General features: G+C 35.0%; 1 protein-coding gene across 2 annotated transcripts in view; it reads left to right on the top strand.

Moving 5' to 3' along the window:
• Positions 1 to 18483, top strand: part of PPP2R5C (protein phosphatase 2 regulatory subunit B'gamma) — a 79808-nt gene that overhangs the window by 53875 nt on the left and 7450 nt on the right. For both annotated transcript variants that reach the window (XM_027730843.2, XM_027730844.2), the window contains 10 exons: positions 3687 to 3797; positions 4436 to 4528; positions 4624 to 4754; positions 7279 to 7338; positions 10026 to 10134; positions 12168 to 12221; positions 13836 to 14006; positions 14558 to 14685; positions 16201 to 16302; positions 18169 to 18241. In XM_027730843.2, the coding sequence (XP_027586644.1) occupies positions 3687 to 3797; positions 4436 to 4528; positions 4624 to 4754; positions 7279 to 7338; positions 10026 to 10134; positions 12168 to 12221; positions 13836 to 14006; positions 14558 to 14685; positions 16201 to 16302; positions 18169 to 18241 (1032 nt within the window). The remainder of the gene's footprint in view (positions 1 to 3686; positions 3798 to 4435; positions 4529 to 4623; positions 4755 to 7278; positions 7339 to 10025; positions 10135 to 12167; positions 12222 to 13835; positions 14007 to 14557; positions 14686 to 16200; positions 16303 to 18168; positions 18242 to 18483) is intronic.

Below are 18483 nucleotides of genomic sequence, written 5' to 3'. Positions count from 1 at the left end.
TGTCTGTTTGTCAAAAGACTGAGAAGTTAAAAAAAGGTTAGCCATTTGACAGAAAGGTAAAGGAGTCACTGATATTAATTCATTGTAAATTTTCCTAAATTTCGGTGGCTTAGTAGACAAGAGAATTTCAGGATTTTACCTTTACTGAGAGATGTTGCAGCTTGATTTGAGCAGTTCTATATTCTGTTGGTCTAGGATATAAAACAGATCAAATCAGACTTCATTGGTTCCACTGCTCATGGAAAAAAATACTCTGTGGGTTTTAAATATTTTAATTTGCTATTCTCAAAACTAAAATGTACAAATCTTTGTTGCTAACACCTTACATGTCCCAGATTTTCTGCTTTATAGTGAGAGCCTGGGACTTTCTTATCTAAAAAATTCCGATTATTCTACCATTTACTTTACAACACTTGCAAGTTTTATGTATTGAGTCTAGACTTCCTGGGCTTGTTTTCCTGGAAGACCACTGATGATTGTAGATCTTCACTGTATTTGTGGTTAGTTGCTTGATGCCCATGCTTTTTAAAAGGGGAACATGAAGATATATCAGCTTTACTTTTAGTTCTCTGAAATAGTAATTACTCTGATATGTCAGTCTTTGCGTGAATCAAACCTACATCTCAGTTGCTGGAATGAAGGAATATTATGAAGAAAAATAGAGCATCAGGATGACTTTTCCTTCATGGGAATATAATGTACACCTTGCAGATTTAGCTGATGCAGTTTGATACTGCCTCCCACTGTCTGCTCTGCCATCTGTCAGATGTGAGATGGCAGGACAACACATGCTCCTTGGCCCTGCCAGTTAATAGGTAATTCACAGCTTTATTTTAAACTGGAAATGGAGGTGTTAATGAGAAGAAGTCAGAATGTGAAGAGGGAAATACGGCATTCTGTTGCTTTTCCCAGAATCCCACCAAAGATGCATGGAATGCATTCTTCTGCAAAGAAGCATCTTTAAACTGAGACAGCTTAATCCTTCAGAGCTTACTAATAATCTTCAAATGATCAGCATGAAAGCTTTGATGCTATTTAAAAAAAAAAAAAAAATCACCCAACCATGGAAAAAAACCCACCACCAAAAACCTCAATAAAAATGTGTGTGTGACACATGTGGTTATTATCTGTGATAGAATTTGGACATTCATAAAGACTGAAATTGTAGCATAAAGAATAGGTTTTAAATGTGATGTTGGAGTAGACCTTGCATTCTGAATAGCCACGTTATAAGTAAACGCAAATTTGTGTGGTTTGTGGTTTTTTTCCTTAAATTGAGCAGTACTGGTTGAAAGCATAGGAACCTTTCAACTGATGCAAAATAATGTTTTATTTGCTTCATCCTCAAATAAGGCATTCAGTTCTGTGCAAGTGCCAATGGAGGGATCTTTTATTTTCTTTCTAGCTGGTCCTGGAGATGCCCTGTACTGGCATGTTTGCTGAGCCAAACACTGATTTTCTTGCAAGGGCTCTGTAAATGTTTCTGCTGCTCCTGGTGATGTAGTCATCTGCAAAGAATTTTCATTTTCTTGACAAATCAGCTTTTCTGCCCTGTTGTCTCTTACTTTGCCAGACTTGAAAGTCTTAGAGTACATTTCCACTCTAAATGCTTGCAAAAAGACACCTCCAATCTGTTACAGCAATAGAATATCAATTACAGTGTGTAGGTTAACTCTTCCTAGTACTTGCAGTGTATATTTAAGATGCAGCCTATATATACACCTTATGCTGAAGGTCTATGCAGCCAGCTGCAGCTGATTTGATAGATCAGTTTTGTGCAGGATAGAGCTCTCTATTTGGTGTAGTCACCATTCTTATTGTGAGTGTTTACCAAAATTTATTTTTAAATATTGTAGTATTTTCATAAGCACAAAATGATCTGTGTATTTGAAAACAGAATTTACTTCAGTGTTATAAGAAGAAATAGACTTGAAGAGCATTTCTTTATGAAGCCTAATATGCTCAGTTGTTGCAAAGGGCCAGGACAGCCCACCCCTGTGGATTTATTTTGGCAGGCTTCTCTGTCTTGGGCAGTGTGTTCAAGCTGCTGAGAGACTGAGGCATTAGTCTTAAAGAATCACTTTGAAGCAGAGGCTGTTTGAGACCATATACTAATTTGAATTGATCTTTTTTTTTTTCTGTTCCATACAAAAGTAAGTTTAGACTACTCGGTGCTGGATGGGTGATGAGTAAGCGACAAAACAGAACAAGGAAGTCTCTGTTGGGCACACTTGCATTGCTAAATAGATGACGTTTTTGTAGTCACTCACCAATTTGGTTGTGTCATACCAATGACTGTGCCTTACTGAACACTCTGGATTGCAACTGGAATTGAGGAATCCATTTCTTTTCAGTACTGACAGCCTATACAGATAAAGGCTTCCTCGGGATTTCTTACTGCAGTGCGTAGAAAGCAAACACTTGCACAGTAACCCCCAACTTGCACACACAGTAAAGTTTTAATTAACTCCTCGGGGTGTGAGAACAATCGTTTGCAACACTAGCAAGTTGTTCCATTCTTATCCACAGTGAAGCCAGCTGTTTTTGCTAGCTGTCCTTCCAGGTGAAAATATAGAATATTGCAGACTTTTAAAACCGTTGCACCATTCTAGGCAAGGTTACTCTTGAGAATGCTTGTTAAATTTATTCCTAAAAATGATGTAATATTTTTTTGTTCGGACAACAAATGCTTTTTACTTTACATTTGTGTTTATATGCATTGTGTGGATTGATACAAATGTGATTATTTGTGATTATGTATTTTTATCTAAAACCAAAAAAATCAAGCTGCATGCATTTAGTGATGGGGTGATTGGTCCTGTTCAAAAACAGAACCTCTTAAAAAAGTTTTCATTCCATGTGACAGGGAATGTTTGGTTTTTTTCTTTATTAGAGACTCGGAAACTCTCCTCATGTTTAAGGGGTTTGTGAAAGGTACTGCTTTGGTTCATCTGTAGTACAAATGTACATCTAGACAAGCACTGGGAAACACAGAAATTTGTGTGTGTATCAACAACTTGAAAAGCAATTCATGTTTACAGTCTGCTCCATTTCCATGAGAATGCTGAATGTTTTTCAGGGAGTTGAGAATTCAGAAAAAAGTGAAAGGTGTAAGGATTAGGATGTGTGTTTCTCCCCCTTCAGTGCTCCTGTGATGTCAGGTATATGGACATGGTTTAAGAGAAATACCACTGGGAGGGGTGGAATTTGGTTTTGAAATGTTTCAATGTGTGTACAGCCACTGTGTAAAATAAAACTAGTAATATTTCATAGAGAAGAATAGTTGTGAGTAATCTTTGGTTTGCATCTCTGCTTCTGACTTCTACTTTTGCCAGTTGCTGCAAGGCCTTATAAAGTGTGTATGTGTCGAAATGTTTGTATAAACATTTTATATACATTTGCTTGGGCTTGTGTAGAGACATCAGAGCAATATCCTCCTAAAACACATCCTGACAGTAGCTTTGTGCTTTAAAGAGTACAGCATGGAAAAGCATTCTTTAAGTTAGAAGTCTTCCAAGAAGAATGAATGTTCCTCGCTGTTTAAGATGCTGTGTTATATAGCTTGTATTTTTGCAAATGTTAATTAAAATAGTTCATGTAAGGAATTCTTGATCAAAACCATCTTTGAAGTCTTTTTTTTAATCATTCACTTGTTTCAAAATTCTTAAAGACACATGTAATTTCAGTTTGCAGTTAATATGTTTCGAACATTACCACCATCTTCCAATCCAACGGGAGCAGAATTTGATCCTGAGGAAGATGAACCAACCTTAGAAGCTGCATGGCCTCATCTACAGGTATTTCATGGAGACTAAGACATCACAGTCTAACAGAATTCTGAGATTTCAGAATTGATAAACAAAATTCAGATTGATAAACAAAATCATTGTTTATTATTCAAAATTGTTTAAGTCATGTGTTTATCAACTATACAACTTTTAAAATATGTTTATTGAATTTAAACTGATCATCTTTTTTAAAAAATACAGTTATACTATAGGTTAAAGGCTCATGGTTTCTTGTGGTAGAGATGTAACTGCTGAGATTTTAAATGAGCTTCCATTTGTCACTATGAATGCTTTGATCTGGCTCTGACAGAGCTTGAGCTTTCAGAGGTACCGTGACAAACAGAGAAGAACAGAGAATTTTTAAAACATGTACTCCTGGGCATGATAAATATTAGATTACTGTATGTCATTTGAGGAAAATCTAGTGATGGATCTCAGCAGAATTTCAGCAGTGTAAAGAATCTCAAGTTCTTGTAATTTGTCAGGAGAGCAAGAGCAAAGCTTTTACTGTGTGATGCATAGATAAATATAATTAAAAACATGGTGAAGTTCTGAGCAACTACTTAGTAATTTTAGTAACGTGATACTTATAAAATGGTTTCTTGTTTAAAAGACTAATACTGATTTTTTGTTGTGTTTTTTTCCAGCTTGTTTATGAATTTTTCTTAAGGTTTTTAGAATCTCCAGATTTTCAACCTAATATAGCTAAGAAATATATTGATCAGAAGTTTGTATTACAGGTGAGGTAAAAAAAAGAATTTTTAACTTGAAGCTCTAAATTATTTTTACAATACATTAGATTCAATTAAAGTGCCTCTCTTTTCCCTCTTTGCAGCTTTTAGAGCTCTTCGACAGTGAAGATCCTCGTGAAAGAGATTTTCTTAAAACAACTCTTCACAGAATATATGGGAAATTTTTAGGCCTAAGAGCTTACATCCGGAAACAAATTAATAATATATTTTATAGGTATGTCATTATCATTGTATTATGGTGCATGTGATCAGGTATGCAGTTAAAACACTTAAGACACTGCTAGGAATTTTTAAGATTCTTAGTAAGTTTATACCTAATATTGCTACATCTAACAATAATTAATACCAGTCTGACAGAATTAAATTAGAGTAGTCTTGCACATGATATTAATTTGGCAGCTGAAATTTGAGTTAGTTTATGATTTATTTAGTGGGTGGTTCGGTATCTTGTGTGAGGCTTTCTTTTCAGATTGGCTAGTACTATTTGTATTACAGCAGTGCCTTACTGAGGTGTACTTCTTCATAAGGCAGAAATTGAGCTGAAATCGAATTTCTGAGAGATCTGTAATTAGCTTGAAGGAACATATTTATTGCCTTTTCTTTCCTCAGAATGGAGATGTAATGTTTTGTTCTCATGAAATATTGGTTTAATTGCCATAGAATGAACTGTAGAATTATTCCTGAGACAAAAAAAAATGAAGATTAAAAAATGAATCCACTGTAATATCAAAGATCTTTAGAAATGCTGTTATGTCCAGGGTGAATGCAAGATTATGATGCCTGTTTTAATTTTTTTATTTTGATATGCTTCTTTTCTCCAAATAACTGTGTTGCGTATCAGTTTTACACTCCTTCCATCATGCTTCCCTTATTCTCTACAACTTCATCCCAGAACAGATTTATGGTGGGTACCCCTTTTAGAAAATAGCAAAACGCTGCCTCTTCCTCCTGCCATCTCATGAATGGCACCCAGCAGTACCAGCTGTAGAGGGAGCTGATCTCCCCTGCCTGTGGTCACAACTGAGCCTTTAGAAGAGATACAGAGGAGCTACTTTAAAATAATTAGTGAGCCTGCATGGGCTTGCAGACAACTCTTCTTGGCAGGACGTGTGAAGAGTCAGTATGTCCCAAGGAAAAAATACAGGTGTATCTTTAAGATGTAAATTTCCCCCCCAAACCTTTTATTTAATTAATTCCAAAATGTATAATTTGGTTAAATAGCTGAACCAGATGGTAAAACAGCATCACAGTGTATTATAGTGAAATAAATCAATAAATAGTGTTTTTATTTGCCACTTCTTGCACTTTCAGAGATAATGGAAGCAAAGTCTTCAAACAGAGATAGTTCTGGTGCAAAGCTTTTGAAAGACTCAAAAATGTCCTGGTCATCATATCAACTTTTTAGTAGTTTGTATAAAAATGTTTTCAATCTGATATGTATATGGAAGATTATATAATTTGCACAACTACCAAATTGTAGGAGGAAAAGAGAAAAAAAAAACAAACAAACAAACAAAAAAAAAAAAATCAAGAGAAAAGCTCACTTAGTTGTGTAATATTTCAGAGCCAGAAGCTTAAAAATTTTGCATCCTAGTATAAACTGGTGTACTTAGATAGGAGCACCACAGAGGAAAGTTGTTTCAACTTCTGTCTTGAGTTAGTGCATTGTGCATGAAAAGCTCTTAAAGTATGCATAGAATTTTTCAAAATATTTCCCTTTCTTATACTTTTACCTGCAAGACATCAGTTTATTACTATACTTACCTAAGAAATGTGTGGTCTTTATTTGTCTCTTAGTCACTGACTGCAATTGCATGAATTCTGTCCCAACAGTGCTTTAATCTTATTTTTTTTCCGAAATAAAATACATTTTTTTGAAATTATTAAACCTTTATGTTCCTATTTATTCAGTTCAAAGCTTTTTGTATTATTGTCTTTAGTTTTACTTGGAATTGTTGTCCTGAATTGCATGGGAAGGATCTTTAAGGATTAAGAATAGTCACTTCAAATATTCTGGATTAAAAGTAGCTGTTAATATGTCGGTCTATGACAAATTTTTAAATTAAAAAATGCTTTCAAATTAGTGGAATTATTTTCTCCTGAGTATAAATTTTTATAACTCTTTGCAAATTACCTGAAGGCGTGCATAGAACTTCCTCACTAAATTTAAACTCGGATGATTGGGAAGAAGGGTGGGAAGGTGATTGCCTAGTGAATTACAGTGCTCTGTCAAAAGAAAATTCAGGAAAATTTTACTTCCTCTGTTTATTACAGAGCTTTTTGTATCCACAGAGATCTGTAATGCCAAAGAGCTTTTTAGATCCAGAAGTACTAACTGAACACCTCACGTTGTGCTTGCATTTGCTATAGAAGGTTGAATCTTGGCATTTAATTATTCCAGATGCTCTTGTGTTATTTTAATATTTAAAACGTTGTTTGCTGTGTTTAGTTTTGCATTATTAAAATGGCATAAAATCCAAGTTTTGGGAAAAACTCAAGTATGTCCTGCTTTGTTAAATGTGGGGGGAAAGAGCAAGCAAGTGTCAAGGTTGAAAGCATCTTGGTGTGCTCATGATTTCTGTTTCCACAAAGTTTCTTTTCCACTGTGTGTGTCTGTTTTCTTTTTATTGAGTGCCTAGAACATGGGAAGTCAAAGCTACTTGTAATGTTAGATGGGGATCTTGGTGTTATTGTATCTCTCTTCAGCAGTAACCCAGTAAAACTTTTCATTTATTTAGGTTTATTTATGAAACAGAACATCACAATGGCATAGCAGAATTACTGGAAATACTGGGAAGGTAAGTTGTAGGTTTTGTTTAATTAAACTCACTTGGTTTTAAGACTAGACTTCAAAAAATCAGGTTGGGGATTATATATTGATTTGAGAAAAGATTTAAAATGGCTTTGTTTCATGTGTAAAAGCTGTAACAGAGAGTAATTTTTGAGTAAGATTGTAGAAACACAGAAAAAACTTGAACCTTGTGACAATGTTTTGGAATGTGACAATTTTTTAACTCTTATTTTTTAGATCTTATTTTCTGCTTAGGTTCCTTTTCATTAATATTAGTTGTAAAGCAACTACAAATAAAATGTAGTGAGTTGAAATTTATTAAAAATTCTTCAACATCACTGAATACATAGTGGATAAAAAAAGGAAGCAAAGGTTATGAAACTTAAGAAGCCTCTTTTTGTTAACCCAAATATTTTTCAACTTAAAGCTGATAGCCTCATCAAAACTAGTGGGTTTTCTGTTAACTGGTTTCTGTAATCCATATGCAGGCTTTTGGCATTTTTTTATACGTTAATACACCTTAAAAGCTTAGTTAGGTTCACTTCATGGTATTTCCATATCTTTAACATAAAGGTAACAGGTCATCGAGAGCAGAGTGTTTGGTGTTGTGTCTGGTCAGGCTTTGTTTATCTCCAAGGGCAGAGACCCCACAGTTTTCCTAGGCAGTGGTTTCCCTTGTTTGACCCCACTCACAATAAAAAGGTTTTTTTCTTATTTTTGAATGAAATATCCTGTGTTTCAATTTGTGCCCATCGCCTCTTTCACTGGGTACCACTGAGAAGAGTCTGACTCTTCACACCATCTCTTCATGTATTTGTACACATGGGTGAGATCCCCCTCAGCCTTCTCCTCAGGCTAGACAGCTTTTTCAGCCTTTCTGTGTATGTCAGATGCTCCAGTCCCTTCATTGCCCTTTACTGGACTCCCTCCAGTATGTCCATTCCTCTTGTCCTGGGCAGCCCAGAGCTGGACTCAGCACTGCAGATGTCTCACTGGGGCTGAGCAGAGGTGAAGGACCACCTACCTCAGCTTACTGGCAATGCTGATCCTAATGCAACCCTGAATGCTGTTGAAATTGGAAAGCTGTTTTAAGATTTTCTAGGTCTGTATGTCTCCCCAGAGTAGTTCTTTAATTTTGAATGAAATGTTCAATGATTAAAGGACTTACATATCCATCATTACTTATAATCAAGTCATACTCATCAAGACACTGAAAACTCTGGAAAGCTACTGGAGTATGGAGCTAAATCTTCAAAACTGTTACTTAAGTCACCAGCTTTTTCATTCTTGATTTTGTTAGGTTAGCTTTAAGTGTTATGATGTTAAAAGTTAAGTTATTGGTTTGGATTTTTCCTGTTATTCTTCCAAATCTAAATTTCTAGCAACTAAGTAAGGCTTCTGAGCTGTAACTGTTCTGTGTTGGTTATTCTTCCAATCCATAAAGGAGTTTCACACAACGTGTTGTTGACATAGAGTTTCTTAGGAGTAACAGTTTTCAGTTGGTTTTCTGGGGTTTGACTTGGCAGAAGCAGAGAATTAAATTTTATGCTGAAGTACATTCTTTTCCTTTGCTGAGTGCTATATAATACTGAACAAATGAACACTTCCAGTGGGAGCTACTAATGTGGTTATGTTTTTTCTGATAATCATCTTTCAAGAGGAATGTAGAATTCTTTCGCACTTAATCAAGGCCAAACTTGGCCTAAATTCTACTCCTCTCTGTAGTTAACAATCCTTAAAATACCTTGGAGAAACTTTTTTTTTTAAATTAATTTTTATTTCTCAAGTATGTGGAATTTGTGGCAAGAACACCATAGAAATGTTGATGTTGAAATGGATTTTTGATGTTATGCACTGAGAGACTTCAGAAGTAACCTTATATCCTCTAAATAGCTGTGCAGTCATTACAAGTGAAAATTACTTTAAGCATGCACAGCAAGGGTGAGCAAGTGTTGTTTAATAAGCTTTAATTCTGGGATACCATCTGATTTCTGAGATTGAAATATATGTAACTTTGAATTTTTTAATATGTTTTTTTTTAAGAAAAGTTTGGCTGGTTCCTTCAGCCTGGGTGCCTTCTCTCCGTATTAGTGAAGAGAAAAGCCTTGGAATTAATAAAATAGGATTTAAAATAGTAAAGAAACAATAGGATTCTAGATGTTTAACTGATATTAATGTTAGCAAAGTGAGTGGACACAAAACACTGTTCCAGTGCTGTAGTTTTAGGTAAAGGTGCCGTTGACCCAGTATTGAGCAATATCTGCACTCACCTGTAGCTGGAATGTCATGTTTGGTTGTATGCTAGGGCCTTGCAGAAATAGTAATAGTTAAGTAGAAGTCATGTTTTGACTTGGACTGCTGTCCTGGATTACCTCTTCCACATCCAGTCTCTGTTTCACTCGTTAACACCGTGAAGAAGATGGGAGAAACTTGTATTCAAAGCTTTGAGAGTAGTGAGTAGTTCACAGTGACGGGGGAGTCTGAAGTGAAGGTACAGTTATGTGCTGCTCGGAAGAACAATTTGAAACCTGTGAAAGACTTGGTTGAGGGATGGGCAGAGATTGATTTGACTATTCTAGTCATTTGTAAACTTTGGAAAACAAGTGCTAAACCCAAGACTTTTGGTATATCCTGCACGGTAGTGCAGACTTTGTGTAATTACTGTCTTTATTTTTAAACTTCTTTCCCTGGCAGCATAATTAATGGATTTGCCTTACCATTAAAAGAAGAGCACAAAATATTCCTATTGAAGGTTTTGTTACCATTGCACAAAGTGAAATCACTCAGTGTCTACCATCCACAGGTAAGTTTTGGTTGGTGCTTTTCGCGCTGGTGTTTTGTTCAGCTTGTCTGGAGAGGCTGCGGGACTCGAGCCACTCTGGTGTGGGTCCTGTTCTAGCCTCCAGCACTTCCCTCTTAACTGGCCTTGGGAACTTATTTAAAGCATATACCTATAGTGCTTCACATGTGGATAGACAAATTAAAAAGAATACATGTGTGTATATAATAAATATATTTTTAAAAAGCACTGTAGTGTTTATAGATTAAACACATGTAGTAGTTGGTTAATGTTAGAGTTCTTGATATTGTCTGTAATGTTTAGACACGAAAAATTGCAGAAAAGCACGGTTTTAATGGATGCCATATATAAACATTTTATTCTAAACTACATGAAGCAATTCAGCTGAATTCAGTTTCTTACAAGTGTTGATGTTCTGAAAGGAATTGGGACTTTACCAGGACATCATTATTTAATTCAATAGATCTTTTTAGAAGTACACAGAAAAAAGGGGCATCTAAGTTGTATCATGCTTTTAAACCAGCTGTATCTTTTCTATGATGAGTTTAGTTCCATTCAGTATTTCTAGAGGAGTGGGAAATCCATACAGTGTGAGAGAAAATACAGTATTATTGTGATATGCTGAAATTTTCCCTGTGATTGTTACATAACTTTTGGATTTTTAACTTGAAAGTTCAATATTTTCTATGTAGTTTGAGTACTCCCAAGTTTTAAATACCCTTTCTTCAAATGGGTATGCAATTGTATAATTACAATTCTCTAGCAATTAGAGATGCTTATAATCATTTGCTTTGGATCTTGCCTTCTGGGCAAGTCCCTGTTGAAGTACTAGGCTAGAGAGGCTCCCATTTTAAAAGATTTTTTTTTCTTTTTTTCTAATGCCATGGACATAACCTGTTAGGGTGTGTACAATGAGACCTTTCTTAAAATCTCAACTAGTGCAGACATCTGTGCCAGCTTTTCTACTGACCTGAGGTGTGTTGTTCTTTATCTGTTCCCCTTAAACCACAAATTCTCCAAAACCTTCAGCTGATTTGCATTGCTTTTCAGTATCAGTAAAAACAAGATAGTGATAATAAGGATGCCTCTCTTACATGTACATGGGAAAGTACTTCAAGTGAGTTTAGTGTGTGAAACACCTGATTAAACCCACAAAAATTCACATTGAAACATTGGCAGATAATCAGAAGGGTTTGCTGCCAAATCCAAATATACATGGAGAAAGTTAATTTCCATGTTAAATTCAAATTTACTTTAGAATAGCAAAGAACAGTAGCTGTAATAATCTTTGCACATCCCTCAGATTACCTAGGGACATTCTGGGTAGCAGTCATCAAAAACAGGAAAGGAAATGGGTCATCAGCTTAACTTCCATAAATACAGAGACTTAAAAGATGATTTAAACAGTTTGTGAGGCGTGCAGTGCCCACTTCCTTTGGCACTATCAGCCCATGGAGCAAAAGGGATGTAATAATTCACTATCTAGGCACAGGTTGGCAGTTTCAGTCTCAGAATTGAAGTTGGTAAATACTGTACATCAGCCTCAGCTTGCATCAGCCTTTACATTGATATGCATAGTTACCATTAGTTGTCATATATAAAAAAGTCCTGAGATTTACAACTGTTCAATGCACTGTTATCTAACTTAGATTATGAAATACAAAATACTTCCTAAATCAGCATGGGACACCAAAATGTTAGCGGGCGGAAAGCACTCTAGAGGATAAGATTGTGATTTTTAAATCCTGTGTTTGAAAAGATGGAATGTGGTGAAATGCCAAGTGCTAGGTCTAAAAAGAAAACATCGAGTCGTGTGTGTCTATATTATAACACAGAAAAAGGTGAGGACAGAATTGGGAAGGTTGGGTAAGATAGGTAAAGTGTATTTACCCTTCTGTTTAAGTTGTCTACCAAATAATATTTTTTTAAATTACAGAAGAAACTTCTGTTTTTATTTGAAGTATTCAGAAGTATTCTCGACTTAATGCTAATGATTTCAAAATGTGTATTAATAAACTCTTTTTCTTTTACTGTAGCTGGCATACTGTGTAGTTCAGTTTTTAGAAAAGGACAGCACACTTACAGAACCAGTAAGTTCATCTTGCTATTATTACATATTTTGAACTATTAATATCCCTTCCATTTCTAGACTGTTTAAGGAGGTTTGGGGAACAAAGTATTGATATGTGATTGTTTATATTAGAGTCAAATATTTAATCATTTTGATCTCTCAAATTCAGTTTTTCCAACAGAATGTCCATAATGAATTAAAACCTTAATAGCACATCTCTTAAAAACAGACCAGAGTTTGTTCTGCTTATTTTGTTCTGCTTATTTGCTGACCAGATATGAGATGGTGGATCCAGAAGCAGTTTAGTCAGAAATTAGCTTGGCTGAACTGTGCTCTGTTGAGGGACAGATGTTATGATAAAACACATATTTCTGGCACACAGAGCTACCTGCTGATGCAAGGCTTTCAGTCAGATCGTATTCATGGCTACCAGCTTTGGACCATAGACAAAATTGAACTTTGGACTGGCTGCATGTAATTGTGTGGATGAATAATTTTAACTGCCCTTGATAGTATAGTGGTTTGCCTCCTTACACTCAATGTCAAGTGGGTAAAAACTAATCTATTTAATCAGTAGATCATTAAAAAAATTACTACTGACAAAAGTGCACCTGACTAGAATATGCCTATTTCCATTGTAAAATGGAAACTGGATTTCTTGAAATAAATGAAGTATACAGCTGAGCAAGAGTCCTCTTCCAGTTGAAGCTTTTAATATTTATTAAGATATCAAATCCCAGACATTTTGTCATTTGTACTATATGAGATCTTGAATTCTTAGCTTTCTTCCAGACATGAGCTAGGATGTTGCGTATTTCCTAGCAGAAATCTGAACTCATATGCATCCAAGTCTGTTTCCTTTTTTTGATCTCAAATTAGTACATGGTTACAACATTCTTTAAAAACTTAGCACATGCATCCTTCAAGTAGTAAAGTGAAGTACTAAGTTCCCCCTCAAAGATTCTGGACATTTCAAATGTAAATGCTTTGCTTCCCCTTGCAGTTGTCACATGAGATTTCTTAACGTCTTATTTTTAAAAATCTTTATAAATTGCCCAAGGCTTCATTGAGGACATAGTGTCTGCTTTTGTGATTAAATAATATATACATGAAAGATGCACTGATTTCTCAAAGTTGTTTTGTCAGTGATGGTACTAAATATTGCTTGTAAGTTTTATATTTAAAAATCATAGAATCTTATATATTTTGAGTATTCATGGTGTGCTAGGTAAGCAAGCTGCATAAATTTATTAATCATGAAGAAAGTTAAGACTGTGATTATACTAAAATAGTCAAATAAAACTCAATATTTAAGAGCAACATGCCTAGAGTATTTGCTCACCTGTCAATTTAGGTATTTTTAGTAAATATTTTCTTAAAATATAATTATAGAAAATTAATTTTTTGAGCTTTGGAGTGCACCTCCAAGAAGGTAGAGATTGATTTAAAGCTGCTGTCACTTAAATGGCAGCTAATTTTCCCCATAGTATAGTAGCAAATTTTCTGCTGTTACATGGGACAAGAAATCGTGAGTTTTGTGTCCTGCTTAAAATATCAGAGTCATTAATGAGATACAGTTCAATGTGAAGTAAAGTCAAATTATCATGAAATTATGTTCTCTTTGTCTCTACAGGTTGTAATGGCACTGCTGAAATACTGGCCAAAGACTCACAGTCCAAAAGAAGTCATGTTTTTAAATGAACTAGAAGAAATTTTAGATGTTATTGAACCATCTGAATTTGTAAAAGTTATGGAGCCTCTCTTCAGACAGCTAGCCAAATGTGTGTCCAGTCCACACTTCCAGGTCCGTACTTACTGAATGTACAGTAATGTGAGGATTTTTGTAAAGCAGAGTTGTAATGTGGTATTATTCACCATAATGAATTTATTTATTGCAAAGAAGTCTTCAATTCTGTGTCAAGTTTTAGGGATCCAAACGTTAGCTTTACTTTTCAAGAGTGCAGTATGTGCATTTGTGTTGGGTGATTCACTTCAGTGTTACGCTTAACATAAAAAAACTTCAAAGCTCAATGTTTTCAGAAGTACCCAAAGGTTTTCGGTACATAATGTTTGCATTTCATAGCTTGTAATGGAATTCTACAAATACTCATTCTTTTGGGAAGTATTTCTTTGCTTGAATTTCAGAATTCACAGGTTATAGTTTGAATTGCTTCTCTGTCAAGGAAAAAGCAATTTTTCCTTCTCTTTCCATCAGCTCTGTGACTCCCATTTACGCTAAAAATAATCCAAATCTGAGTTACAACTTTCCTTAACTTTCCCTTGTATTTGCCAAATGTTTTAGTTATTTGCTCTATAAGAGATTAAAGAAGTGTTCCTTTTTTCATGTCGTCTTAGGTGGCAGAGCGAGCATTATACTACTGGAATAATGAATATATTATGAGTTTAATTAGTGATAACGCAGCAAAGATTTTACCCATCATGTTTCCATCCCTGTACCGGAATTCAAAGACGCATTGGAATAAGTAAGAAACACTTGTACAAATTTCTGCTACTTCACTTATGTTTAGTCCTAGGCTTAAGAGTTGAGATCTGTGAGTTGCTAGTTTAACAATGTGTTGAGCTGTTTGTTCTATGACATTAAAGTTGCTGGATTGAGAGACTACTGTTGTCAATTTTTAGGAAATATTACGAATTGAGGAAGAAGTTTTTCCTTTTTTCATTGAACAAGAAACTGTTTTAGTGCATCTAATTCATAATGTTCTTCTATAAATGTGAAACATATTTGGCATTCACCTGTAGCTCAGATACTTCTAAAGGCTAACTTTGATTTCTGATTTGTGTTTTTCTGCATTCTAGTGAAATATCTTGTAAATCAGATCATTTTTTCCTTTTCTTTTCTTTTTGTTTATTGTTGGGATTTTTTTCCTTCTTTCTCCATTGACTAGTTTCACTTTTTTCCCTCACAATAACGTAGTACTTGCACATGAAAACAGTCCTGGTCAGCTCCCTTCTGCAGCTGTTCCACTGTAAAGTGCCTCTTTGTTTGAGCTATTGTGCAACTGCTGGGATGGTGACAGTATCCCAGTCTGGTTCTGGCCACGATTTGAGGACTGCTGGTGGGCTGGCCAAGAATGAGTAATCAATCTGCCACTAAACACTGGGAAAGAAATGAAAGCTAAAGTGATGTTAAAGTGATTGCTTACTGTTGCTGGGTGCAAGCACTGATAAATAATGTACTCATTAATAAAATTCCGATTCAGTGATGCAATTGTACACAGTAAATGTGGATTGCTATTGGTTGTTTTTTCTGGCCTTCAAGGTCATGCATTCATTTTAGTCTGAACAGAAGTCATGCCACCCAGTACAGCTGCATTCTTACTTGTTGCATGATACAAAGTAATTGTTTAACTGATTGCTTTTTGAGCAGCAATGCATTACAGACCAGAGCTGTAAACTACTCTGTGAAAGTGCTGCGTAAGGCAGATTGGTTTTGTGTAATTTTTTTGGTGGTTTCCACTTTACTTTTCTAACACTTTTCTAAAGAGTCATGGATAACTGTGTTTGAAGTGGATGCTGTTGCTGTGTGGCAGTTTTCAAAATGAAAAAAATGGTGTCTTTTCTACACTCCTTTTAATCACTAACTCTTTTTTCTTGAATTTATCGGTTGCCAGTAAGTCACGATCTTTAATGGCATCTTGCATTGTCTATAATAAATCTATCTTGATTAGTGTTAGCTACTAAATTTCAAAACTAGTCCTGTATTGATACACATAGTATTAAAAGTTAAGTTCAAACATCAAAGTGTAAGCGATGAGTAGTACTGTAGTGTAAGAAAACTGCATTCAAAGTTGGTAATTTTAGTTCTTGTGTTAGGCCTTTTGTGGGTTAACTGAAACTTCCATTAATTAACTTTGTTTCCACTTATTCTGAAATGATGTAATTTTCCAGTTATGTAGGGTATTGGCTACTGTTGACCAGAAAAAGTAGATTTCAAAGTTTAAAGTACTCTGAGTTTCAACCAGAAGTTTTACTTATAGGACAATACATGGCTTGATATACAATGCTCTGAAACTCTTCATGGAGATGAACCAAAAACTGTTCGATGACTGCACACAGCAATTTAAAGCAGAAAAACTGAAGTAAGTTTTCATGTCAGTGTGTCTGTCTGTTCTTGAGTAATTTGTTCAGAGTGCTTTAGCTCTGAAAAACCACTGTGTCACTAGTGGGAAGTTGCCTATTTGATTCCAGTACAGCAGTCTCAAAGTTGACTTGGTGAAACTTCTCGTTATATGTGAACTGTAAATCTTTTTAACAATAGGGTGCCTCATGTAGGCTTAGACCTAATACTGCTGGGGTCACCATCTTCCTAAAAATGAAGTTTTTGAGAGGGACACTGCAAATCATGGAGCCCAGTGTAGCAGATCTGTTAAACAGTTCAGTTCATATCCCGTGTTTATTTTAGCATGCTTTATTTACCCGGTGTTATTTTCTTTCATGTTGTCACTGTCCCAAAATACTTTTCAAGTGTTTTTCAGCATTGCATTGTGTGTGAGCATATCTTCATGTTCTTATAAAAGTTACCTGAAATCAAGTTGTTACTGTATTGTAGTACAGGGTTCAGACTTTACCTGACAGACGAATCCTGCTCAAGTGAGATTGAGAAGTCAAAAGTGCTAGTGGTTTGAGTCTCATTTTAGGAACTGGGAGCTGAGTTAGAAAATGGGTCCTGAAAATACCTGGATTTAAATTTTATTTTTAATTTCAAAGTAAACAGGGATTCTTTCAAGTAGTGGTTTAAATTGTACACCTATTTTAAACTGATACATTGGAAGCGGGACAGATTTTCAATGTAGATTGATTTGTCCAAGTTTTGAAGTTCCTTATTACATTTCAAGTAGAAATGAGCTTGTAGTGTAGCAAATTTTTGAAGTGTGTGTGTTTATAGATGACAAAATTGTGGGCATTGGCTCTTAAAAAAAACTCTGTAATTATCTTTTCCCACATAGCAAATAAGTGGAATCCCTTTAAAATGAGAAATCACTCTCTGTTTTTTAGGAGTTTTTTGGGTGGTATTTTGAATGTGAACTAAAGCAAGGAGAGTGCTGAGTGACATGGTAGCAAAACAAAACAGAAAAAATCTCCTACCACACAAGAACTTAAAAAGGGGATAGTTAAAGACTTCTTCCCTCCCAGCTTGAATTAACTTGAGAGCTGGAGGCAAATTGTGTATGTGCTTGGATATAGCTACTCTTCTTTTTTTGTTCTCTTAACATTTGGATCAACTGCTCTATGAATTGAAGGCTGAGAGCATTTTTAGCCCTCTTAGTTCAAAGTCGTTTTAAATTCTACTAGCTTTCAAAGGCAGATGATCATTGTGATCTCTGCAATAAGATGTTTATTTGTAAGAAGGAAAGGAAAAAAAATCCTAGATTTTACCATTTCAAATTGCATTAGGCATAAGGAAACAAACCTTTGCTACTTTAATAAAAAAAAAAAAAAAAGGCATTCTGGCTCATCCCTCTTGGCTTGCAACTCCCTAGAATGAGCATGGTTTTGTTGGGTACTTCTCTGTTAAGAGTTCAATTCAAAATGAACTCTAACTTTTCCTTTAAACTATTACCTGAAGCTGTTGGGCTGACAGTAAAAATGCCTGCCTGTTTTTGCAGGCAGTTAGTGACTTCTTATGTTCCAATATAGAATTCAAGTATTATAAAGTTAAAACACAAACATGCTTTCGACATAGATCAAGACTTCTTTCTGTTTTAATTTTAACTCTTTTAACGATGTACACTTATTAAAGATAAACTGCTATCAGCCAGTTTGTTGCTTTCCTGAGAAACTATGAGATTTTTCCCTTTTAATGTTGATTTGAGGTCATGGGCTGTTGATATATGATGCAAATTATCCTGTCAACAGCGATGTTTTGGGCAGTAGACTGAAACAGGCATAGCTGAATAATTTATTCTGTTGAATTCTTTTACTTCTACATGATTTTTTTTTTTCAGAGAGAAGCTAAAATTGAAGGAACGGGAAGAAGCATGGGTTAAAATAGAAAATCTAGCCAAATCAAATCCCCAGGTATTTAGAAAAGATTAACATGCTCATGTTTAAATACTTCAGTTTTGTTAAATATCAGTGGGGGAAACAGGTCTGACTGATCATGGAAATAAAGCAATTTCACTAATTGTATTATGAAAGATATACAATAAAAGTACTTTTAAAATTTGTAACCTTTCTCTTGTGCAAGTAATTATTTTTTTTAAAAAAAGGTTTCTTAGAAGTATGATATGAAGTACTTTTTCCTTTTCTTATAATAGGAC

This window comes from Pipra filicauda, unplaced genomic scaffold (genome assembly GCF_003945595.2).
Source record: "Pipra filicauda isolate LSUMZ 115617 unplaced genomic scaffold, ASM394559v2 scaffold212_size3012638_pilon, whole genome shotgun sequence".
Classification (NCBI taxonomy): Eukaryota; Metazoa; Chordata; class Aves; order Passeriformes; family Pipridae; genus Pipra; species Pipra filicauda.
This window is presented reverse-complemented; position numbering and strand designations above follow the sequence as displayed.